At 39.9% G+C, this 20,660-nt stretch overlaps 2 protein-coding genes across 2 annotated transcripts in view; one reads left to right on the forward strand and one right to left on the reverse strand.

Annotated features, from left to right (window-relative positions):
• Positions 1-14,643, reverse strand: part of akt1 (v-akt murine thymoma viral oncogene homolog 1) — a 71,045-nt gene extending 56,402 nt beyond the window's left edge. Inside the window, exons 1-2 of the mRNA XM_052145487.1 lie at positions 14,500-14,643; positions 1,252-1,386 (exon numbers count right to left, since the gene is read on the reverse strand). Coding sequence (XP_052001447.1) covers positions 1,252-1,303 — 52 coding nt within the window. The 5' untranslated portion in view covers positions 1,304-1,386; positions 14,500-14,643. The remainder of the gene's footprint in view (positions 1-1,251; positions 1,387-14,499) is intronic.
• The window catches only part of zbtb42 (zinc finger and BTB domain containing 42), a 51,945-nt gene that overhangs the window by 10,289 nt on the left and 20,996 nt on the right, over positions 1-20,660 (forward strand). The gene's annotated exons all lie outside the window — the stretch shown is intronic.

The raw sequence follows: 20,660 nt of genomic DNA on the forward strand, positions 1-20,660 counted from the left end.
TTACTTTTTCACAGATATCAGTAGATCTATTACTGAAATCAGTTGACATCAGCAGCTTATATTGCATTATATCCCAATGGTATGCATCCAAAAATGGGAAAAAACACTTTTTTGTGTTGTTTTTCCAAAGTTGGAGTGCCTATAACTGCTGAGGTATTAAAGACATCTTGATATCCTTTTAGATTCTGGTTTAGAATAAACTTTCCTTTTTGTCTCTTAATTTTTAAGGCCCTATATGGTTCAATCCCAGAGATATGGGGCTCTCAATGTGGCCCCATCTGTAAATCTGACCCATTTTCAATGGACGAAAACCAAACGTGGGTCACATGGTATGAAGATGGTTCTTCATTTGTTCCATTTGTTTACATTGAAGGACCTGAGCCATATCTCGAGACCAGAATATCAAAGAAACATGGACTCCTTTTTTCTCCCCAATTCCCAATGTGCTCTAAGACCTCGTGGTGGCGTAGTGACTCGCCTCAATCCGGGTGGCGGAGGACGAATCTCAGTTGCCTCAACTTTATAGTGACCACGAGGAGGTTACCCCATGTGACTCTACCCTCCCTAGCAACCGGGCCAATTTGGTTGCTTAGGAGACCTGACTGGAGGCAGAGACTTGGACTCTTAATGTGGAGTTGTGGCGGCGTAGTGGACTAAAGCACATAACTTGTAATCAGAAGGTTGCTGGTTTGATCCCCACAGTCACCACCATTGTGTCCTTGAGTAAGACACTTAACTCCAGGTTGCTCCGGGGGGATTGTCCCTGTAATAAGTGCTCTGTAAGTCACTTTGGATAAAAGCGTCTGCCAAATGCATAAATATAAATATATAATGTAAATATGGTTGTCACTACCTGAATTTTTCAGAAGCGAATTGGGCTGTTGAATGCATTTCTTGCTTTTGAACAACACTAAAGTATGTGTGTGTGTGTGTGTGTGTGTGTGTGTGTGTGTGTGTGTGTGTGTGTACAGTACATGATTACACACTCAGAAAAGCAGAACAGCTGCATTTAGTTGCAGTGTATACACAGTGTGCAAGTGAAAAAGAGAACAGCCTGAAGGGAAAACTATTGATCTGTTGTGTGATGAATAGGCACTCACAGGTTCTCTGTTCCTTTCTCCTTCTCTCTTCGTTTTTACTCGCAGCCTCTACGCTGAACGCTATATGTTCTGTACATTATCTAAGTTTCTTAATACAGAAATAGTAAAGAGGTTCTCAGATCAGTGCATCCATACCACACAATGCACAAACCTCGTTTATGGAGCCATCCCTCCTTCACAATCGTCACGTCGGTCGTCGTCATGCTCTCCTGCCGTATACCGTCTGTCTGTCCAGCGTGTCAGATGCAGCGTTCCAGACAGCGTACAGACTCTTCTCACAGGTCACCTATAGGAGAAAAGCATGGAGTTAAAATCAGATTGCAGGCATAGTTCAGATGGATATCAAGACGAGGGGCCTGAAGGACCAAAAGGGCCACAAATAAAGAAAATGAGAGTGAATGTGATGCCACAAACCCTGATCGACCCCTCGCGCCTGTTCCAAACCTAGTGAGCAACCTTGCATGTCTACTGCCTGCATAGGCAGCATCTTTACTCAGATGGAACCTCATAAGTGACTGATATATATATATATATATATCATATACATACACAGTGGCAATAAAAAGTATGTGAACCCTTTGCAATTAGCTGGTTTTCTATATTAATTGGTCATGAAATGTGATCTCATCAAGTATTGATAAACACAATGTACAATTATAATCTTTCATGTCTTTATTGAACACACATCTTTAAACATTCACAGTGCAGTGGAAAAAGTAAGTGAACCCTTGGAGTTAATAACTGGTCGTTGCTACTTAGGCAGCAATCTCCTCAATCAAGCCTTTCCAATAGATGCGGATTCGACCTGCACAACGTTCAGAAGGAATATTGGATCATTCCTCATTACAGAACTGCTTTAGACATATTCTTAGGATGTCTGGTGTCTCTCTTGAGGTCATTCTGCAGCATCTCTATTGGGTTAAGGTCTGGGCTCGGACTGGGACACTCCAAAAGGGGGATTTTCTTTTTTGAAGTCATTCTGTAGTGGATTTACTTTGATGTTTAGTGTCATTGTCCTGTTGCATCACTCAACTTCTACTGAGCTTCAGCTGGCACACTGCCACCCTAACATTATCCTGTAGGGTATCTTGATAAACTTGGGAATTCTTGTTTACCTCGATGTTGGCGGTTCAGGGCACGAAACAGCAAACCAGCCCCAAATTATCAAGATCCCTCCACCATTGGGATGATGTTTTCATGTTGGTATGAGGTGCCCTTGTCTAACTGTGGACAGATGAATATCTAACGGTCACTTCTAGTGAGAGTACCTATCGTACTAAATCATCTCCATTTATAGACAGTTTGTCTAACTGTGAACAGATGAATATCTAACGGCCACTTCTAGTGAGAGTAGCTATAGTACTAAATCATCTCCATTTATAGACAGTTTGTCTAACTGTGAACAGATGAATATCTAACGGCCACTTCTAGTGAGAGTACATATAGTACTAAATCATCTCCATTTATAGACAGTTTGTCTCACTGTGGACAGATGAATATCTAATCTCTTCAAGGTAACTTTGTAACCCTTTCCAGCATGAAAGCAACAATTATTGATTGTAGGTCTCTAAGATCTCTTGTTTGTGAGGCATGGTCCACGTCAGCAGATGCTTCTTGTGAATAGCAAACTCAAAATGTTTGAGTGCTTTTTATAAGTGAAAGTAGCTCTAACCCGCACCTACAATCTCGTTTAATTAATCAGATGCCAGGTTTGCCAAGTCCTGACTCTAATTAGCTTTTGGTGATTGGGGTTCACATACTTTTTCCATCCTACACTGTGAATGTTTGAACCATGTACAACAATACAATCATTTGTGTTATTAGTTAATAATAACAAAAGTTGTGTTTGTTCATTATTGTAACGTATATGAAAATCAAACCAGATTTTAAGACAAATGTATACATAAATGCAGGTACTTTCCAAAGGGTTCACATACCTTTTCTTGCAACTATATATATATATATATGAGAGAGAGAGAGAGAGAGAGAGAGAGAGGCCTGAGAATGTTTATAATCAACATCTCTCATTTTACACTTATCACGACTAAAACGGCAGATTATCAGTTCAAACACTTTTCACCCTGTTCCTCACACAATGCAGTCTTATAACATCTAAATATTTGTTCTGTAGTGCATGAATAATTTTAACGTTTGCATTACATAACCAACTACATTTACTAGCTTGTTCAAGTGTGATGAAACTGTGTGGTAGCTCAACTGATAAAGCATTGCACTGTTGATGTAAAGGAGCGAGGTACGAGTCCTGAAGATCACACGAGTTGACATGTGAGCCAAAAGTGTCCTAGAAGCGCCACAAAATGACGTGGTTGTGTTTTTCAACTCTCACACTTTTGGTTAGATTTAGGTTTAGCGTAGGAAGATCGGTTTTAAGCTGAAGAACCTCGTCTGTTCGGGAGAACATTTAACTCGCTTTTATCGACATTTCACCTCAGAACAGCCGCGATACGCAATTAGGACCCAGATAAAATCCTTTTGCAAAAATGTCACCACGGTCGCGCAATTTTCATGAGATCAGGCTCGACACATATGAGCTTCATTCGAGATGCTCATTGTTCAATTATAAATGCTGTCCAAGTATTTCACTAGATTTAAAACAGAGCAATTAACAATCACATCTGCACACATCTCTGTAACAGCAGCATTTCTGTGTGAGATTAAACTGTAATCATTTGTGATTTACAAATCCAATGAGAAACATGAAGTTTAAGAAGTTGGTTTGTTATATTCCAGAGCTTCTAATGCAAAACACTTGGAACATAACCTGTGTGTGTGTGTGTGTGTGTGTGTGTGTCTTTGTGTGTGTGTGTGTCTTTGTGTGTGTGTGTGTGTCTTTGTGTGTGTGTGTGTCTTTGTGTGTGTGTCTTTGTGTGTGTGTCTTTGTGTGTGTGTCTTTGTGTGTGTGTGTGTCTGTGTGTGTGTCTGTGTGTGTGTGTCTGTGTGTGTGTCTGTGTGTGTGTGTGTGTGTGTGTCTGTCTGTATGTGTGTGTGTGTGTGTCTGTCTGTATGTGTGTGTGTGTGTGTGTGTGTGTGTGTCTGTGTGTGTGTGTCTGTGTGTCTTTGTCTGTCTGTATGTGTGTGTCTGTGTGTGTGTGTGTGTGTCTGTGTGTCTTTGTCTGTGTGTGTGTGTGTGTGTGTGTGTGTGTGTGTCTGTCTGTATGTGTGTGTCTGTGTGTGTTTGTGTCTGTGCGTGTCTGTACATGTGTGCGTGTGTGTCTGTGCGTGTGCGTGTGTGTCTGTACATGTGTGCGTGTGTGTGTGTCTGTGTCTGTACGTGTCTGTGTGTACCATTGCACTGGTCATGTTCCAAGTGTTCCACACACACACACACACATTCGCGCACGCACACACACACACACACACGCACACACACACGCTCTCACACACATGCACACGCACACACACAGACACGCGCGCAGACACACAGACACACAACAGAAGGAATGATGCAATGGCATGCAGCCAGAACCAGCAGTGTGAATGAACCCAATACTCCACTCGTGGGTCACATGATCTGCGGGGCCTGGGGCCCTCACTGTCCTTATAAAGTCATTCATGATTCCAGTACTGTCCGTAATGTCCACCCCATTCACTGCACATGAGATAGCAAATAGGCCTAACCACCGTTAAAAAAATACGTTTTCGGGGGTCTGGGTATCTCAGCAAGTATTGACGCTGACTATCACCCCTGGAGTCACGAGGTTGAATCCAGGGTGTGCTGAGTGACTCCAGTCAGGTCTCCTTAGCAACCAAATTGGCCCGGTTGCTAGGGAGGGTAGAGTCACATGGGGTAACCTCCTCGTGGTCACTATAATGTGGTTCTCGCTCTCGGTGGGGCGTGTGGTGCGTGGATGTCGCGGAGAATAGCGCGAAGCCTCCACATGTGCTACATCTCCACGGTAACGCACTCAACAAGTCACGTGATAAGATGCGCGGATTGACGGTCTCAGACGTGGAGGCAACTGAGATTCGTCCTCCGCCACCCGGAGGCGGGTCACTACGCCACCATGAGGACTTAGAGCGCATTGGGAATTGGGCTTTCCAAATTGGGTAGAAAATGGGATCTTGAGGCCGTTGCCACGGAGACGTAGCGCGTAGGCTTCACGCTACTCTCCACGGGATCCACACACAACACGCCCCACGAGGTGACCACGAGGAGGTTACCCCATGTGACTCTACCCTCCCTAGCAACCGGGCCAAACTGGTTGCTAAGGAGACCTGGCTGGAGTCACTCAGCACGTCCTGGATTCAAACTCACGACTCCAGGTGTGATAGTCAGCGTATTTTATCACTGAGCTACCCAGAACCGCTACCTATGAAATTTAAAGATATAGTACAATATTAATAAGGGACTACCTTAATGTACCGTCAGCTTTCTCTTGAACAAAACGACACTTCAAGTTTATCTGACATCACAGTTTGCTTGATCAGTTGAACTTTCCTGCTGGAGATGACCAATAATAGCATCACTGTTACTTGATGCTCTTTCTCAGCACAACTCGCTCTGCTTTGTAATATCAATAAAAACATTGTCTTTGACTGTGACACTGCATCATGGATACTCGGAAGCTCTTTACTATGAGTTCGGGACTGCAGGGGAAAGAAATGCAGTGGTAGCTGTTAAAGCTCAGGGCTGATGCTCAGTAATGATGTCAGATGCACAACACGGGCTCAGTAAGATTTCCCGTGGATGAGATGCATAGTGTGTAGTCCAGCTATAAATACAAAGCAGGTTCGTCTGTGAGCCTGTGGTGATTGCATGAGTTGTATGCTCACAAAGGTACAGTTAGTTAAACTGTGCAGACAGTTTAACATTTTAAGGTAGGGCCCCGGTCATCACGGCCCCCAGTGCGGCGGAGGTTTGCGCTAATACAAACAAGTTTCACTTTAATTTAACGATCGAGTAAAGGCAAATGTTATTTGTCGCTGTGAGTTCAAATATGCAGTTAATGACATGCAGTGACACAGAGGAGACGTTTCATGTCCGAGACGATAGAACGAAGAAAAAGGGTTTTCATGAGAAATAAGGGCGCGTAGGTTTAATCGGAGAGCCTCAAAATAACGTGTGAATAGAAATATTTTACTATTGCATAATTTAAAATAAAATAATATTAATATATTACAATATAAATTTAAATAATATGATATAAAATTATGTAATATTAATATAAAATAATATAATTTAAAATACTAATATAATATAATATAATATATTTTAAGATAATATATAATATAACAAAATATAATATAAAATATAATATAACATAAAATATAATATAAAATAACATAATATAAAAAATTATAATATAATATATAATATAACAAAATATAAAATATTATAATATAATATATAACATAAAATATAATAAAAAATATTATAATATATAATATAATATAACATAATATAATATACAATATTATAATATAATATAATATAAAATATAATATAAAATAACATAATATTATATAAAATACTATAATATAATAATATAATAAAACATAATATAATATAATATAACATACTATAAAATACAATATAATAATATAATAAAACATAAAATAACATAATATAAAATAACATAATATAATATAATATAACAGCTAGTCAGGGTTCCAACAACAGTGTAAATGTAAAATGGAACAAGATGAAAAAAAGGAGATGCAATAAAAATATAAAGTATTTTGAAATATTTTGATATTTATAATATTTATAATATTTCATGTCATTCATAATTTTAAAGCCTTAAAGGAAATCATGTAACATTTAAATATGAATATTCCTTAATGTTTATGAGGCACACATACAGTTATGACAATTTGTCTGAAAATGAATCGTCATAATAGTGAAAGCCCTGAAGCAGACAATTACTCGCCATAAATCCCAAATAAGACAATTAATCATCAGCTAAATGACATAATCGTGACAGCCCTATTATATGTATTAGAATTTATTAAAACAATTGTTTGAATTTTTTTATTCAGGCACTCGAATCGAATCGTGAGTTTTTTTAATAAATATATTTTAATAAAATACAAGAAATAATCGAATATTAATCTATTATCAAAATAATCGTTAGTTGCAGCCCTACAATATAGTAACAAGAAATATGCAAAAATGCATATATTTAAAAATCGGCCAGTCTGTAAGTTGACTATAGTTGGTCTTATAATTAGTCTAGTTTTGTGATCACCTGACCACGATCGGATTATTTTATAGGGGAGCATTAATTAAGAAGCATGTCCTCCTTGTATTCAAAAACATCTTGATGAATCACAACAAAATGCTCCAAAACTCTAAAGTGGAACTATTTTTTCTTCACATGCCAACTTAGAAAAGAGACACATTCATTTGAGATACATATGACCTAGAATTATGTCATTATGTTACAACTAATCAGCATCATGCATATTTTGATCGTTCTCATGGAAAATGCTGTTAGGCGAGTTAAACTCATGCTCGCTTGAGAGGCGCTCTCTCTCAGACACAATAACCCTGACTGTATCCGAGGGAATTTTAGGCGACATTCCTCACATTCTGCATGTTACTGGTGGCACATTTGCATCAGAGGAACCCAAAGAAACTTGCAAAAGAACGTAAAAAATTCCCTCAGCATCTTCTAGAAAAGAGCAGCTACATCCCTTGTACATCCACCCACATGTGTCACATTTCAACAGATACACAGTTCTCATCAGAGCCTCATGACTAAATGAGGAAGCGCCGCAGTTTTATAAAGGTCAATGATGTTACGGTAAAGAAAAAAAATATTCACCAAATTTATTTTATTTTGATATTGTTTCTGGGGCTTAAAATGTCTATGTAGTTTTAGGTCAACCGATAGTGGATTAATCGGCCGATAGTTTTTAAAATAGTCTTTCTTAGGGGTGGGAATCTCTAGACACCTCACGATTCAATACAGACTTTTTTTCTCACTGACTGCTTTGTACTTTTAAAGCACAATATTTGTAATGATTCATAATGAATTTACTTCCAATAACTTTTATAAATACAACATATGGAAGCAATGTGGCAAGTCAAATCAGACAAAAAAAATAAACATTTTGCGGAGCCAAAAATCATACAAAGCTTTCAGCACTAGCAGCTCTCTGTAAAGGGATCAATGGAAAGGAGGAGGCGAGAACCGGCTTGACTATATAAATAATGGTTTAATAATAAACTTAAAAGACAACATAAACACACACATGACGGACATGTCCGTAAACGATCTCTCTCTCCCGCACGATCCCCTGCAGTCGACCTTTATCCCTCGGAGGCTTGATTAGCCTAATACGGGACCGGGTGTGTACGATCACGACCCGGCCCTCCGCCCTGCCACATTCCTCCCTCGTTCTCTCAGGCTGGGGACGTACACCGATACGCCGCAGCTTGTTCCTCGGCCACTCCTCCACCCTCTATCGGATGACAGCTGCACCTCTCCGGGCGGATCAGAGGCAGACCTCCAGCCCCTGGCGGACGGAACACCCCGTCGCGTTCTCGGGGAACAGCAGGGGTCTCCCCCGACCCTGGCAGCGGTTCTCTCGCTCCAGGCGGTCGGCAGTGAGCCCCTTCTCCCCTCGCGGTCGGCGGCCATCGTCCTCTTTCAGGCTGCTGGGCTCCTCGTCCCCCGGCAGATGGCCGCGGCTGCTCCGTTGGGGTGGACGGTAGGGGCGAGAACTCTACTACGGCGTATCGCTCCTCCTTCCCGGGCTTCGGCACCAGTGTAAAGGGATCAATGGAAAGGAGGAGGCGAGAACCGGCTTTCCAATATAAATAATAGTTTAATAATAAACTTAAAAGACAAACACACACATGACGGACATGTCCGTAAACGATCTCTCTCTCCCGCACGATCCCCTGCAGTCGACCTTTATCCCTCGGAGGCTTAATTAGCCTAATACGGGACCGGGTGTGTAGGATCACGACCCTGCCCCGTCCTCCGCCCTGTCACGGTGTAATATGGTTTTTCATGTTTGTCGTGTTAACAAAATATTTTCATTTAGTTTGACACAACTTGCATAGAATGTGGCTCTTGTCTCACGTTTTCCTTCATCTTCATAGAATCCAAAGTGCTTCCATACACTTGCTTTTAATCCCGAGGGTGCCGGTCGAATTTCCTGCTGAGCCATCGGTGTCTCGTGTTAAGTGCATGCCAAAAGACTGTCCCGGCACTGTAGTTGCACACTTACGAGCTGCGTCTTTTGCGTTCCGTCAACATTACGTTAGCAATAATCAGTTTATCCCAATAATAACCAGAAAATAAATTAAGATTTGGCGCATAATGCACATAATACAATTTGAACTATAAACAAGCCTGAAACACACCAGGGACTCTTATTTTGAAATGACAGTGACTTTTCTCCATTACAATCGTCTAGAATAACACAGAGGAATAAAAAAAAAATATCGGCAACTATCCGCACAAATGTAGCAGATAACCGATAGTTCCAAAAAGCAACTATTACCGATTAATCGGTAAAACCCGATATATCATTCTACCTCTAATGTGGTGTAACCATCTGGAGTAGTGTTGTCAAAAGTACCGGTAGTTCGGTACCAAGTCAATACTAAACTAAAAAAAGATGTAATGGTACCAGTGTTTCTGCAGTACCGAGCACCGACTCGCAGTTTGACTGATACACGATCCTTATTTTTAATGCGTGCTCTGTAACTCTTTGAACACTCAAATGACCAATTAATCAATTAAAATCATGATGTGTCCTTGTGTGATTTATTAAACCGCTAAAGGCTGCAATCTTACTGTGGACGAGCTGCGTACTTTAAATAAATCCGACCGCTCATCCACTAGACTTTGAGAATCATTCACGTTGTACGAGATGGCACAGCAGAGCACTAATCCACTACGAACCGCGCAGCACATGTAAACTATATATTTACATTGATTCGGAAAAGTGAAGCTTCCGGCAAAAAAATTACTCGTCATAATAAAAGCACGATTCAAAATAAAAGCTAAAAATATACTACAACTGTATAGTAAAATCAATATTCACTGTAAAAATAATAAATCAAAATATCACAAGTAAGGCAGCTGTTGAATAAAAGTTTGGCAAAAAAAATGCAATGTTGAAAAGTTTAATTTAAATTAAATTAAAAAATTCTGGAAACGTCTGGAAAATAATAATAATAAAATATAATTATTAAATCATTTAAAATAACTAAACTGTAAATTGGTGCGTTCAATAGGAGATTATTTGTCAGGCAGCCATATCACCCTGCAGCTCTTGCCTGGTTGCCCACTAAAGCTAAGCAGGGTTGAGCCTGGAAAGTACCTGGATGGGAGACCTCCTGGGGAAAACCAAGTTTGCTGCTGGAAGTGTTATTAGGGAGGCCAGCAGGGGGTGCTCACCCTACAGTCTGTGTGGGTCCTAATGCCCCAGTATAGTGATGGGGACACTATACAGTAAAAAGGCACCATCCTTCGGATGAGATGTTAAACCGAGGTCCTGACTCTCTGTGGTCATTAAAAATCCCAGGACACTTCTCGTAAAGAGTAGGGGTGTAACCCTTGTGTCCTGGCCAAATTCCCCCCCATTGGCCCCTATCTACCATGGCCTCGTATTAATCTCCATCCCTGAATTGGCTACATCTCTCCTCCCCACCAATAGCTGGTGGGCGTTCTGGTGCACTATGGCTGCTGTTGCATCATCCCTATGCTATGGAGAGTGGCTAGAAAAGCGCTATATAAATGTAAGGAATTATTATCATTTTTGCTGTGGTATCGAGAACCGTGAAATTTCACTGACTACTGACATTTCTGTACCGTGACAACACGTGACTTTTTTTTTTTTTTTTTTTTTTTTTTAGTCTGGAGACAGTAAAAACAATAAAAGTCTCATTAAAAGCTGAAAATGTTGGCATAGGTAGATTGGAATCATCTTTATTAACTGGGTCAATGACATGATGCTAATTTTTTTTTGTCCACATCTCATAAATTATATGTTACAATTAGGGCTGTCAATCGATTAACATTTTTAATCGAATTAATTACGTGTCACAATGATTAATGAATCGTGATTAATCGCATATACAAATATTTGCTGAGAAAGCCCCTCATATAACAATAACTCAATATATAATGATGAAATAATGATACATAGTTATCCTTAAATATTTAAAAATTATATATATATATATACCTGCGTCAGACATGCTTGTGTAGCATCTCGGGTGCGTTGTGTCATAAACATACATGTTTAGGTCACTGTGTCAAGTTAAATATAGTTTAATACTCTAGAACACATCGTGAGATCTCTTAGTTCACATTTGCGCTCCATCAAGTGTTTTGAACGGAAGAATGTAACGCATGTTTGTGTTGTTCTGCTGAAGTGTTTCTTCACTGTATAAACTGTGTGTTGCTCACACAGCTGAAGTTTCACTTACTGCCCTCTAGAGTAAACAGGTGGTACTGCAAGCATTTCTCAGGAATCTTCCTTATTACGATCCGTGGGCATTGAGATTAATGGCGTACATTTTTTTTAACACGTTATTTTTTATAAAATTAATCGCACTGAATTAACTCGTTAAATCGACAGCCCTAATTACAAAACATTATAGATGCAATTTACATAAAACAATTACTACCGCTTGGGGCCTGGGTATCTCAGCGAGTACTGTTCGAATCCAGGGTGTGGTGAGTGACTCCAGTCAGGTCTCCTTAGCAACCAAATTGGCCCGGTTGCTAGGGAGGGTAGAGTCACATGGGGTAACCTCCTCGTGGTCACTATAATGTGGTTCTCGCTCTCGGTGGGGCGTGTGGTGAGTTGTGTGTGGATGCCGCGGAGAATAGCGTGAAGCCTCCACACGCGCTACGTCTCCGCGGTAACGCCCTCAACAAGTCACGTGATAAGATGCGCGGATTGGCGGTCTCAGACGCGGAGGCAACTGAGATTTGTCCTCCGCCTCCGAGTTCAAAGTAATTTTTATATTTTCTTCTGGGGCTTAAAGTAAAAAATGGCATGTGGTGTAACCATGAGAAAACTTCTTGGTATTTTTTACTTAAAAATATATATAAAAAATATAAACATAAAAAAATATTTTTCACCTTTTCTTTAATTAATGATTAAATGATTAATTATTAAAGTTGTGTACACTCATGTATTCAAGGTGCAAGGAAACTATGTTAATACTTGATTTTATTACTTGATGGTTGCACCCATAGACTGTAATAAAAGATGGACGACGCCCCTTCGCTCTTTTCCATTGGTGAGAACTGAAGCCGCCAGTGTCCCGATATGGCGCTGACATCTTGGAACTTGAGTCTGCGCAGTTGCGATTTCGGGACCAGACCTGCGCAGTAGTGAGCAGGAAGTAAAGCCACGAAATCAAGGCCCCGCCCTCACTCTCGCTGAATCAATCGCAAGCACACGCCCCTGCACTTTTGACTTATGATGGTGTGAAATAATTAATTATAGAAATTTAGATATTACATTTAAAGCTCCAATCTCCTCAGTCCTCCGAAGATCCCGAAAAAAAGTCAGTTGGTGCTTCAGTGACTACTTCGCTCAGAGAACCTGTCAATCACAGCTGTCAATCATGATGTCACAGCAGCGTTTTTATAGCATCAAATAACTAAAAACAAACTTATTTAGAAAACAAACACTTGAAATGACATCAACGTGATAGAAACGACAGTAAATGACAGAAACTATCTTTGGAAAAAAGATATGTGAAGTGTAATTTAATTGTTTAGTTGGTCTCACCTCCCGTTGAATAACATGGGGAGGCGGGGTTTATGACCTATACTAGGATCAGTCACCGGGGGGCGATCGAGACGTTTTTGCATTTTGGGGGATCCCCTCACAAATGTGCAAGCGAGACATCACAGTTACACCCGATCGTCTCTTTTGACCACCTTTGCGCTAAAATATCTCTTAATTGTTCGCAAACATGACGTTTAGAGCAGAATTCAGAGTTATTTCAATACAGTACCAGAGCTTGTAATGCGTGTGTTTCTCATATCTGCGTCCCTGCGTGTTGATATCAGACACACTGAAGAATTTTGTTTGTCTTCGTGCATCTTCATGCATTCGCTTTTTAAAAACGTCAGATTGTACGATTATTGAGCTTTAAATCACGATAACAAACATGAAAGAACGGCTCGCGCTCCTTTTGTGCTTACTTGCACATTTGCAAAACAGCTGAAAATAGAAGGAAATAAAGACAGCTGGAAGAGAGACGCGTGACGTTTTATTTGATTTTATAATAATTTGTCGGTCTCTCGCTCGTCGGGACGATGCGTACACCTGACGGCACGACGTCTAGATCCATGTTACTCAACAGGCCGCCCGCGGACCATCTTTTTGTGGCCCGCGTGATGTTGTCATCACATTAAATTTGTATAACTTCATATCTTTTTGTTATATTTTTCCTTATTACTTCCTGAAACATACATATAACATAGACAATGACATATAGTAACTTACAGCAGATTATCCTGATTCAAACGAGCCCAAACGCAACATAATATGAGGAGTAGATCAAGCCATATTCCTCAAAGAGTGCTCTACAGAAGCTATAATCAAACACAATCAAGACTCAAAGACTAAACAAGCTGTGATGTAAACATGGTCCATCATGACTTGATGATGTCACAGCACACATAAACCAGCTCTAAAGCCAGTGTGTTTGTGTGTGATGTGTTTATACTCATTATACTGTCATCAGTCACACACTCAGCTGAAGGGATGTGAACATTGTGACGGTTCAGTCATAAAACAGAACTTTATATTGTTCCAGCAGAACCGTTCAACTTCCCCTGGGTTGGTTCAACTTAAAGTTCTCACGCGCATACTTAGATAGGATTTCACATACTATGTGCAGTAAGTAACATGGTGCAGAGATGGTATAATACCATGGTATTTTAGTCTATGCCACAGTACTGATTGACTGCATGCATCCAAAGCAACTTACAGTTTATTTAAAGCATGCATATATATATATATATATATACACACACACACACACACACACACACACACACACACACACACACACGCGCGCGCGCGCATGCATATACACACCAGTAGGCCAGTGCTGGGAACCGAACCCATGACCTTGGCATTTCTAGTGCCATGCTCCAGCAGTTGAGCTGGTACTTCCATGGCACATGTCTAATCTGATCAAATAGACATGCATTAAAACATGATAACACTCGGCCTGTGCGTGCACGCAACTGAACTGCTTCAAGACGATAAAAACACACGAGTAAAGACGCATCCTACACTACAGCTCACTACTACTTCCACACAACCGTCTTCAGATCAGCTTAACATGAGAGTCAAAGTGTTTTATTTCAGGCCTATTTGACACAATGTCTGAGTGTGCGACAATAACTCACGATAAAAGAGAATAAACAGCAGACTTTACCGCGAGAGACTATCACAGGTGAGTCCGGAGCATTGCTGTGGATGAGCTCGCTGGTTCGCCGGACACTTTTATTCCAAAGTAAACAGGTAAAAGTGTTTTGATTCGCACGAGACGGTCCTCACCGTTCTTCTCTCAGCAGCGCGAGACTCGAGTGTGCAGAGAGACTCCAGTGAGAGGTCCTAGAGCCCTCCAGATCAACAACAACACGGATGACACAATGATGTGTTGGATTTACTTGAAATATGTATGTGGCAATTTTTGCGTAACACTTTTTAAGAAAATTCACTTATGGTCATTTTATGTCAGATTAACTAGAAAAACTTTGTAAAGCACTATTTGGACCAAATTCGTTTTCTAAACAATGTTTGAGTTACAATTATTATTATGCAACGTCTGATATGTAATGTTTTCTAGATGTGGACGTAACCAGAGATTATTTAGCAGAGACGGGCCACTTCTATTAGAAATCCGAACGCTCATCCAGGGACTAAAAATGGTTGAAGGAACGAAAACCAAAAACGAACAATTTTTAAAAGTGATTTTCAACAGTTCTGAAGTGAAAACTTTATTTTTAAATGCTGGTAACCAGTTATAACCTGAAATGCTCAACAAGGAATAAAAAACGGTTCAAGGAATGAAAATGGAAAACCAAAATAATGTTTTTTTGCAGAACGTAACCGAAAACCAGAACAAAGTGATTTTCAACAGTTCTGGAGTGAAAACTTTATTTATAAATGCTGGTAAACGGTTATAACCTGGAACGCTCAACCAGGCACTTAAAAACCGTTCATGGAACAAAAACCAAAAACGAACACAATTTTTTGCTAAACGTAACCGAAATCTGGAACAAAGTGATTTTCAACGGTTCCGGAGTGAAAACTTTATTTTTAAATGCTGGTAACCAGTTATAACCTGAAATGCTCAACAAGGAATAAAAAACGGTTCAAGGAATGAAAACCAAAAAACGAACACAATTTTTAGCAGAACGTAACCGAAATCTGGAACAAAGTGATTTTAAACGGTTCCGGAGTGAAAACATTATTTTTAAATGCTGGTAATCAGTTATAACCTGAAATGCTCAACAAGGAATAAAAAACAGTTCAAGGAATGAAAATGAAAAACCAAAATAATGTTTTTTTGCAGAACGTAACCGAAAACCAGAACAAAGTGATTTTCAACAGTTCCGGAGTGAAAACTTTATTTATAAATGCTGGTAAACGGTTATAACCTGGAACGCTCAACCAGGCACTTAAAAACCATTCATGGAACGAAAACCAAAAACGAACACAATTTTTAGCAGAACGTAACCGAAATCTGGAACAAAGTGATTTTCAACGGTTCCGGAGTGAAAACTTTATTTTTAAATGCTGGTAAACGGTTATAACCTGGAACGCTCAACCAGGCACTTAAAAACCGTTCATGGAACGAAAACCAAAAAACGAACACAATTTTTAGCAGAACGTAACCGAAAACTGGAACAAAGTGTTTTTAAACAGTTCCGGAGTGAAAACGTTATTTTTAAATGCTGGTAAACGGTTATAACCTGGAACGCTCAACCAGGCACTTAAAAACGGTTCATGGAACGAAAATCAAAAACGAACACAATTTTTAGCAGAACGTAACCGAAATCTGGAACAAAGTGATTTTCAATGGTTCCGGAGTGAAAACGTTATTTTTAAATGCTGGTAACGAGTTATTACCTGGAACGCTCAACCAGGCACTTAAAAACTTTTCATGGAACGAAACCCAAAAACGAACACAATTTTTTACAGAACGTAACCGAAAACTGGAACAAAGTGATTTTAAATGGTTCCGGAGTGAAAACATTATTTTTAAATGCTGGTAACCATTTATAGCCTGAAATTCTCAACAAGGAATAAAAAACGGTTCAAGGAACGAAAACCAAAAATGAACACAATTTTTAGCAGAACGTAACCAAAATCTGGAACAAAGTGATTTTAAACGGTTCCGGAGTGAAAACTTTATTTTTAAATGCTGGTAACGAGTTATAACCTGGAACGCTCAACCAAGCACTTAAAAACTTTTCATTGAACGAAACCCACAAACGAACACAATTTTTTGCAGAACGTAACCGAAAACTGGAACAAAGTGATTTTAAACGGTTCCGGAGTGAAAACATTATTTTTAAATGCTGGTAACCAGTTATAACCTGAAATGCTCAACAAGGAATAAAAAACGGTTCAAGGAATGAAAACCAAAAAACGAACACAATTTTTAGCAGAACGTAACCGAAATCTGGAACAAGGTGATTTTAAACGGTTCCGGAGTGAAAACTTTATTTTTAAATGCTGGTAACCAGTTATAACCTGAAATGCTCGACAAGGAATAAAAAACGGTTCAAGGAATGAAAATGAAAAACCAAAATAATGTTTTTTTGCAGAACGTAACCGAAAACCAGAACAAAGTGATTTTCAACAGTTCCGGAGTGAAAACTTTATTTATAAATGCTGGTAAACGGTTATAACCTGGAACGCTCAACCAGGCACTTAAAAACCGTTCATGGAACGAAAACCAAAAACGAACACAATTTTTTGCTAAACGTAACCGAAATCTGGAACAAAGTGATTTTCAACGGTTCCGGAGTGAAAACTTTATTTTTAAATGCTGGTAACCAGTTATAACCTGAAATGCTCAACAAGGAATAAAAAACGGTTCAAGGAATGAAAACCAAAAAACTAACACAATTTTTAGCAGAACGTAACCGAAATCTGGAACAAAGTGATTTTAAACGGTTCCGGAGTGAAAACATTATTTTTAAATGCTGGTAATCAGTTATAATCTGAAATGCTCAACAAGGAATAAAAAACGGTTCAAGGAATGAAAATGAAAAACCAAAATAATGTTTTTTTGCAGAACGTAACCGAAAACCAGAACAAAGTGATTTTCAACAGTTCCGGAGTGAAAACTTTATTTATAAATGCTGGTAAACGGTTATAACCTGGAACGCTCAACCAGGCACTTGAAAACCGTTCATGGAACGAAAATCAAAAACGAACACAATTTTTAGCAGAACATAACCGAAATCTGGAACAAATTGATTTTCAACTGTTCCGGAGTGAAAACTTTATTTTTATATCCTGGTAAATGGTTATAACCTGAAATGCTCAACCAGGGACTAAAAAACAGTTCAAGGAATGAAAACCAAAAACAAACAAACATTTTAGCAGAACATAAATGAAAACCAGAACCGGAACTGTTCCGGAGTGAAAACGTAAGACCTACTAAGTAGTGGGAATTGGGCATTCCAATATTGGGGAGAAAAGGGGAGAGAAAAAAAAGAAGAAGTTTGAGTATGAAAGGGCAGATTAGAGTTATCGGACTTGAGTTTATAATGGAAGAATAGGGGTTATAAGAGAATATAGAGTACAGTTGAGCAGAGCTATAGGTATAGTTCCTACTTTGTGGCCGATCAGGGGCAGACTGGCCATCGGGAGAACCGAGCGGGCTGGTGGGTCATTCGCGAAACGGGCCGAATGGGCCGCGATAAGCTAAAATGAGCCGTTGCGTTACGCAGAACGGACCACAAAACGGCGCCGCGATCTGCAGAAAAGGACAGCAACAGTGAAAATACTTTATGTTGGAAGTTTGCATTGTGTATTAGATTCAGAAATGTCAGTTTTGTCATATTAACAGTGATGATACAGTGGCATGCAAAAGTTTGTGCACCCCTGGTCAAAATGTAAGTTGCTGTGAATCTTTAAGTGAGTAGAAGATGAACTGATCTCCAAAAGACATAAAGTTAAAGATGAAACATTCTTTTCAACATTTAAAGCAAGATAAGTGTATTATTTTTGTTTTGCACAATTTTAGAGTGAAAAAATGGAAAGGAGTACCATGCAAAAGTTTGTGCACCCCAAGAGATTTGAGCTCTCATACCTTAATTAGCTTGTTAGGACTCAATCACAATCATCGTTTGGAAAGGCCAGGTCATGCAAGTTTGCATGTTTTTACTTACAGTGCACTTATTACAGGGACAATCCCCCCGGAGCAACCTGGAGTTAAGTGTCTTACTCAAGGACACAATGGTGGTGACTGTGGGGCTCGAACCAGCAACCTTCTGAGTACCAATGTATTATACAGAGCACTTATTACAGGGACAATCCCCCCGGAGCAACCTGGAGTTAAGTGTCTTACTCAAGGACACAATGGTGGGGATCGAACCAGCAACCTTCTGATTACCAGTTATGTGCTTTAGCCCACCACGCCATGTAAATGCAATGAGCAAAGGGGTGGTGCGATCATGCTTTGGGCTTGTGTTGATGCCAGTGGCACTGGGGAACATTTCTCTGGTAGATGAAAAAATGGATTAAATGTGAAAGCAAACATCACCCTATCTGAAGATGAAAAGAGGATAATGATCAGTACCGCCACATGCTATAAGAAGACTACACAGTCTGCATAGGGCACCAACTCCCTAGGGGGGCACCATCTTACCCAGAAAGTCCACCGGGTGCCCTTATTCGCAGTTGCAGAACACAGATGATCGCTTCACGCTCATATCACATGAACCCCCCCCCAGCGGCGGCCCTGATAATGATCCTAAACACACCTCAAAGTCTACAATGGACGCCCTCAAGAGCCGCGAGCTGAAGGTTTTGCCACGTTCACGTCACAGTCCCTTGACCTGAACATCATCGAAAATCTGTGGATAGACCTGAAAAGAGCAGAGCATGCAAGACAGCCCAAGAATCACACCACTAGAAGCCTTTTTGCAAGGAAGAACGGGCGAAAATCCCCCAATCATGAATTGAAAGACATTTAGCTCGCTACAATAAGCGTTTACAAGCTAGGACACTTGCCCAAATACTGACCATGCAGGGAGCCCAAATTTTAGCTTTGGGCCCATGTCCTTTTTTGTTACAAAAATGTGTCATCTTTAACTTCATGCCTTTTGGAGATCAGGCCATCATTTGCTCGATCAGCTGTTCACAGCAACCAAACCAGGGGTGCACAAACTTTTGCATGCCACTGTATACAGTCCGTTTACAGTATTCAGTCTGTCTTTGTCTTGTTTCCTGTCAGAAATGAGCACAAAGGAACACTTGCATAAATTGTTTAGTAACACGAATGACAACATCACTTTCATGCACTCGACATTTTAATCCCATTTCTGCTGTAATCTCTTATTTAATATTATTATAAATACTCTTAGACATGAAGAGTTATGGAGCTCGTTGCCCCACTGTTACCCTCCAAACTAAAGAGAGTCCATTAAATATATGATCTTGTGTTTGTCTATAAGGCTGCAGCACCTCATTATGTTCTTATGTGTTTAAAACCGACTGATCTCAGTTCAGTGAGACTCTGTGCGGTCAGTAAAGGGTTAAACATTCAATGCACTGAGTCACGTGACCGAACAACATGGCGCTGACCACAGCGGAGTTTGTCTTTGGGAGAAACAGCAACAAAACTACATCTGGTGAGAAATTGAATTACGTTTTTACACTGAAACCTGTTTGAGTCGAAAGATTCGAGTCTCTAGTTTCATCCGATATGCCGTTTTTAACAATTGAGCGATTTATCGCGAAACGACACGCTGTTAAACACAATGTACAATAGCAATACGTTTTCATTAGGAATCAATATTGTGCATATCAACATTGAGAAAATAAAATGTGTCTTTCAGAGGCTTTATATGGAGTTAGGATGTAAATAAGATGCATTTCAAACTGTTCTGAGACCAGTGCGGACAGACAGCACACTGGAGGTTAAGTCATGCACTAAATAAGGAGCAAGGGAGCATCCTATAGCTCTCTATGCCGTTAAGTCATGCACTAAATAGGGAGCAAGGGAGCATCCTATAGCTCTCTATGCCGTTAAGTCATGCACTAAATAGGGAGCAAGGGAGCATCCTATATCTCTCTATGCAGATAAGTCATGCACTAAATAGGGAGCAAGGGAGCATCCTATATTTCTCTATGCAGTTAAGTCATGCACTAAATAGGGAGCAAGGGATCATCCTATATCTCTCTATGCAGTTAAGTCATGCACTAAATAGGGAGCAAGGGATCATCCTATATCTCTCTATGCAGTTAAGTCATGCACTAAATAGGGAGCAAGGGAGCATCCTATATTTCTCTATGCAGTTAAGTCATGCACTAAATAGGGAGCAAGGGAGCATCCTATATCTCCCTATGCAG

This window comes from Xyrauchen texanus, chromosome 16, assembly GCF_025860055.1.
Source record: "Xyrauchen texanus isolate HMW12.3.18 chromosome 16, RBS_HiC_50CHRs, whole genome shotgun sequence".
Lineage (NCBI taxonomy): Eukaryota > Metazoa > Chordata > Actinopteri > Cypriniformes > Catostomidae > Xyrauchen > Xyrauchen texanus.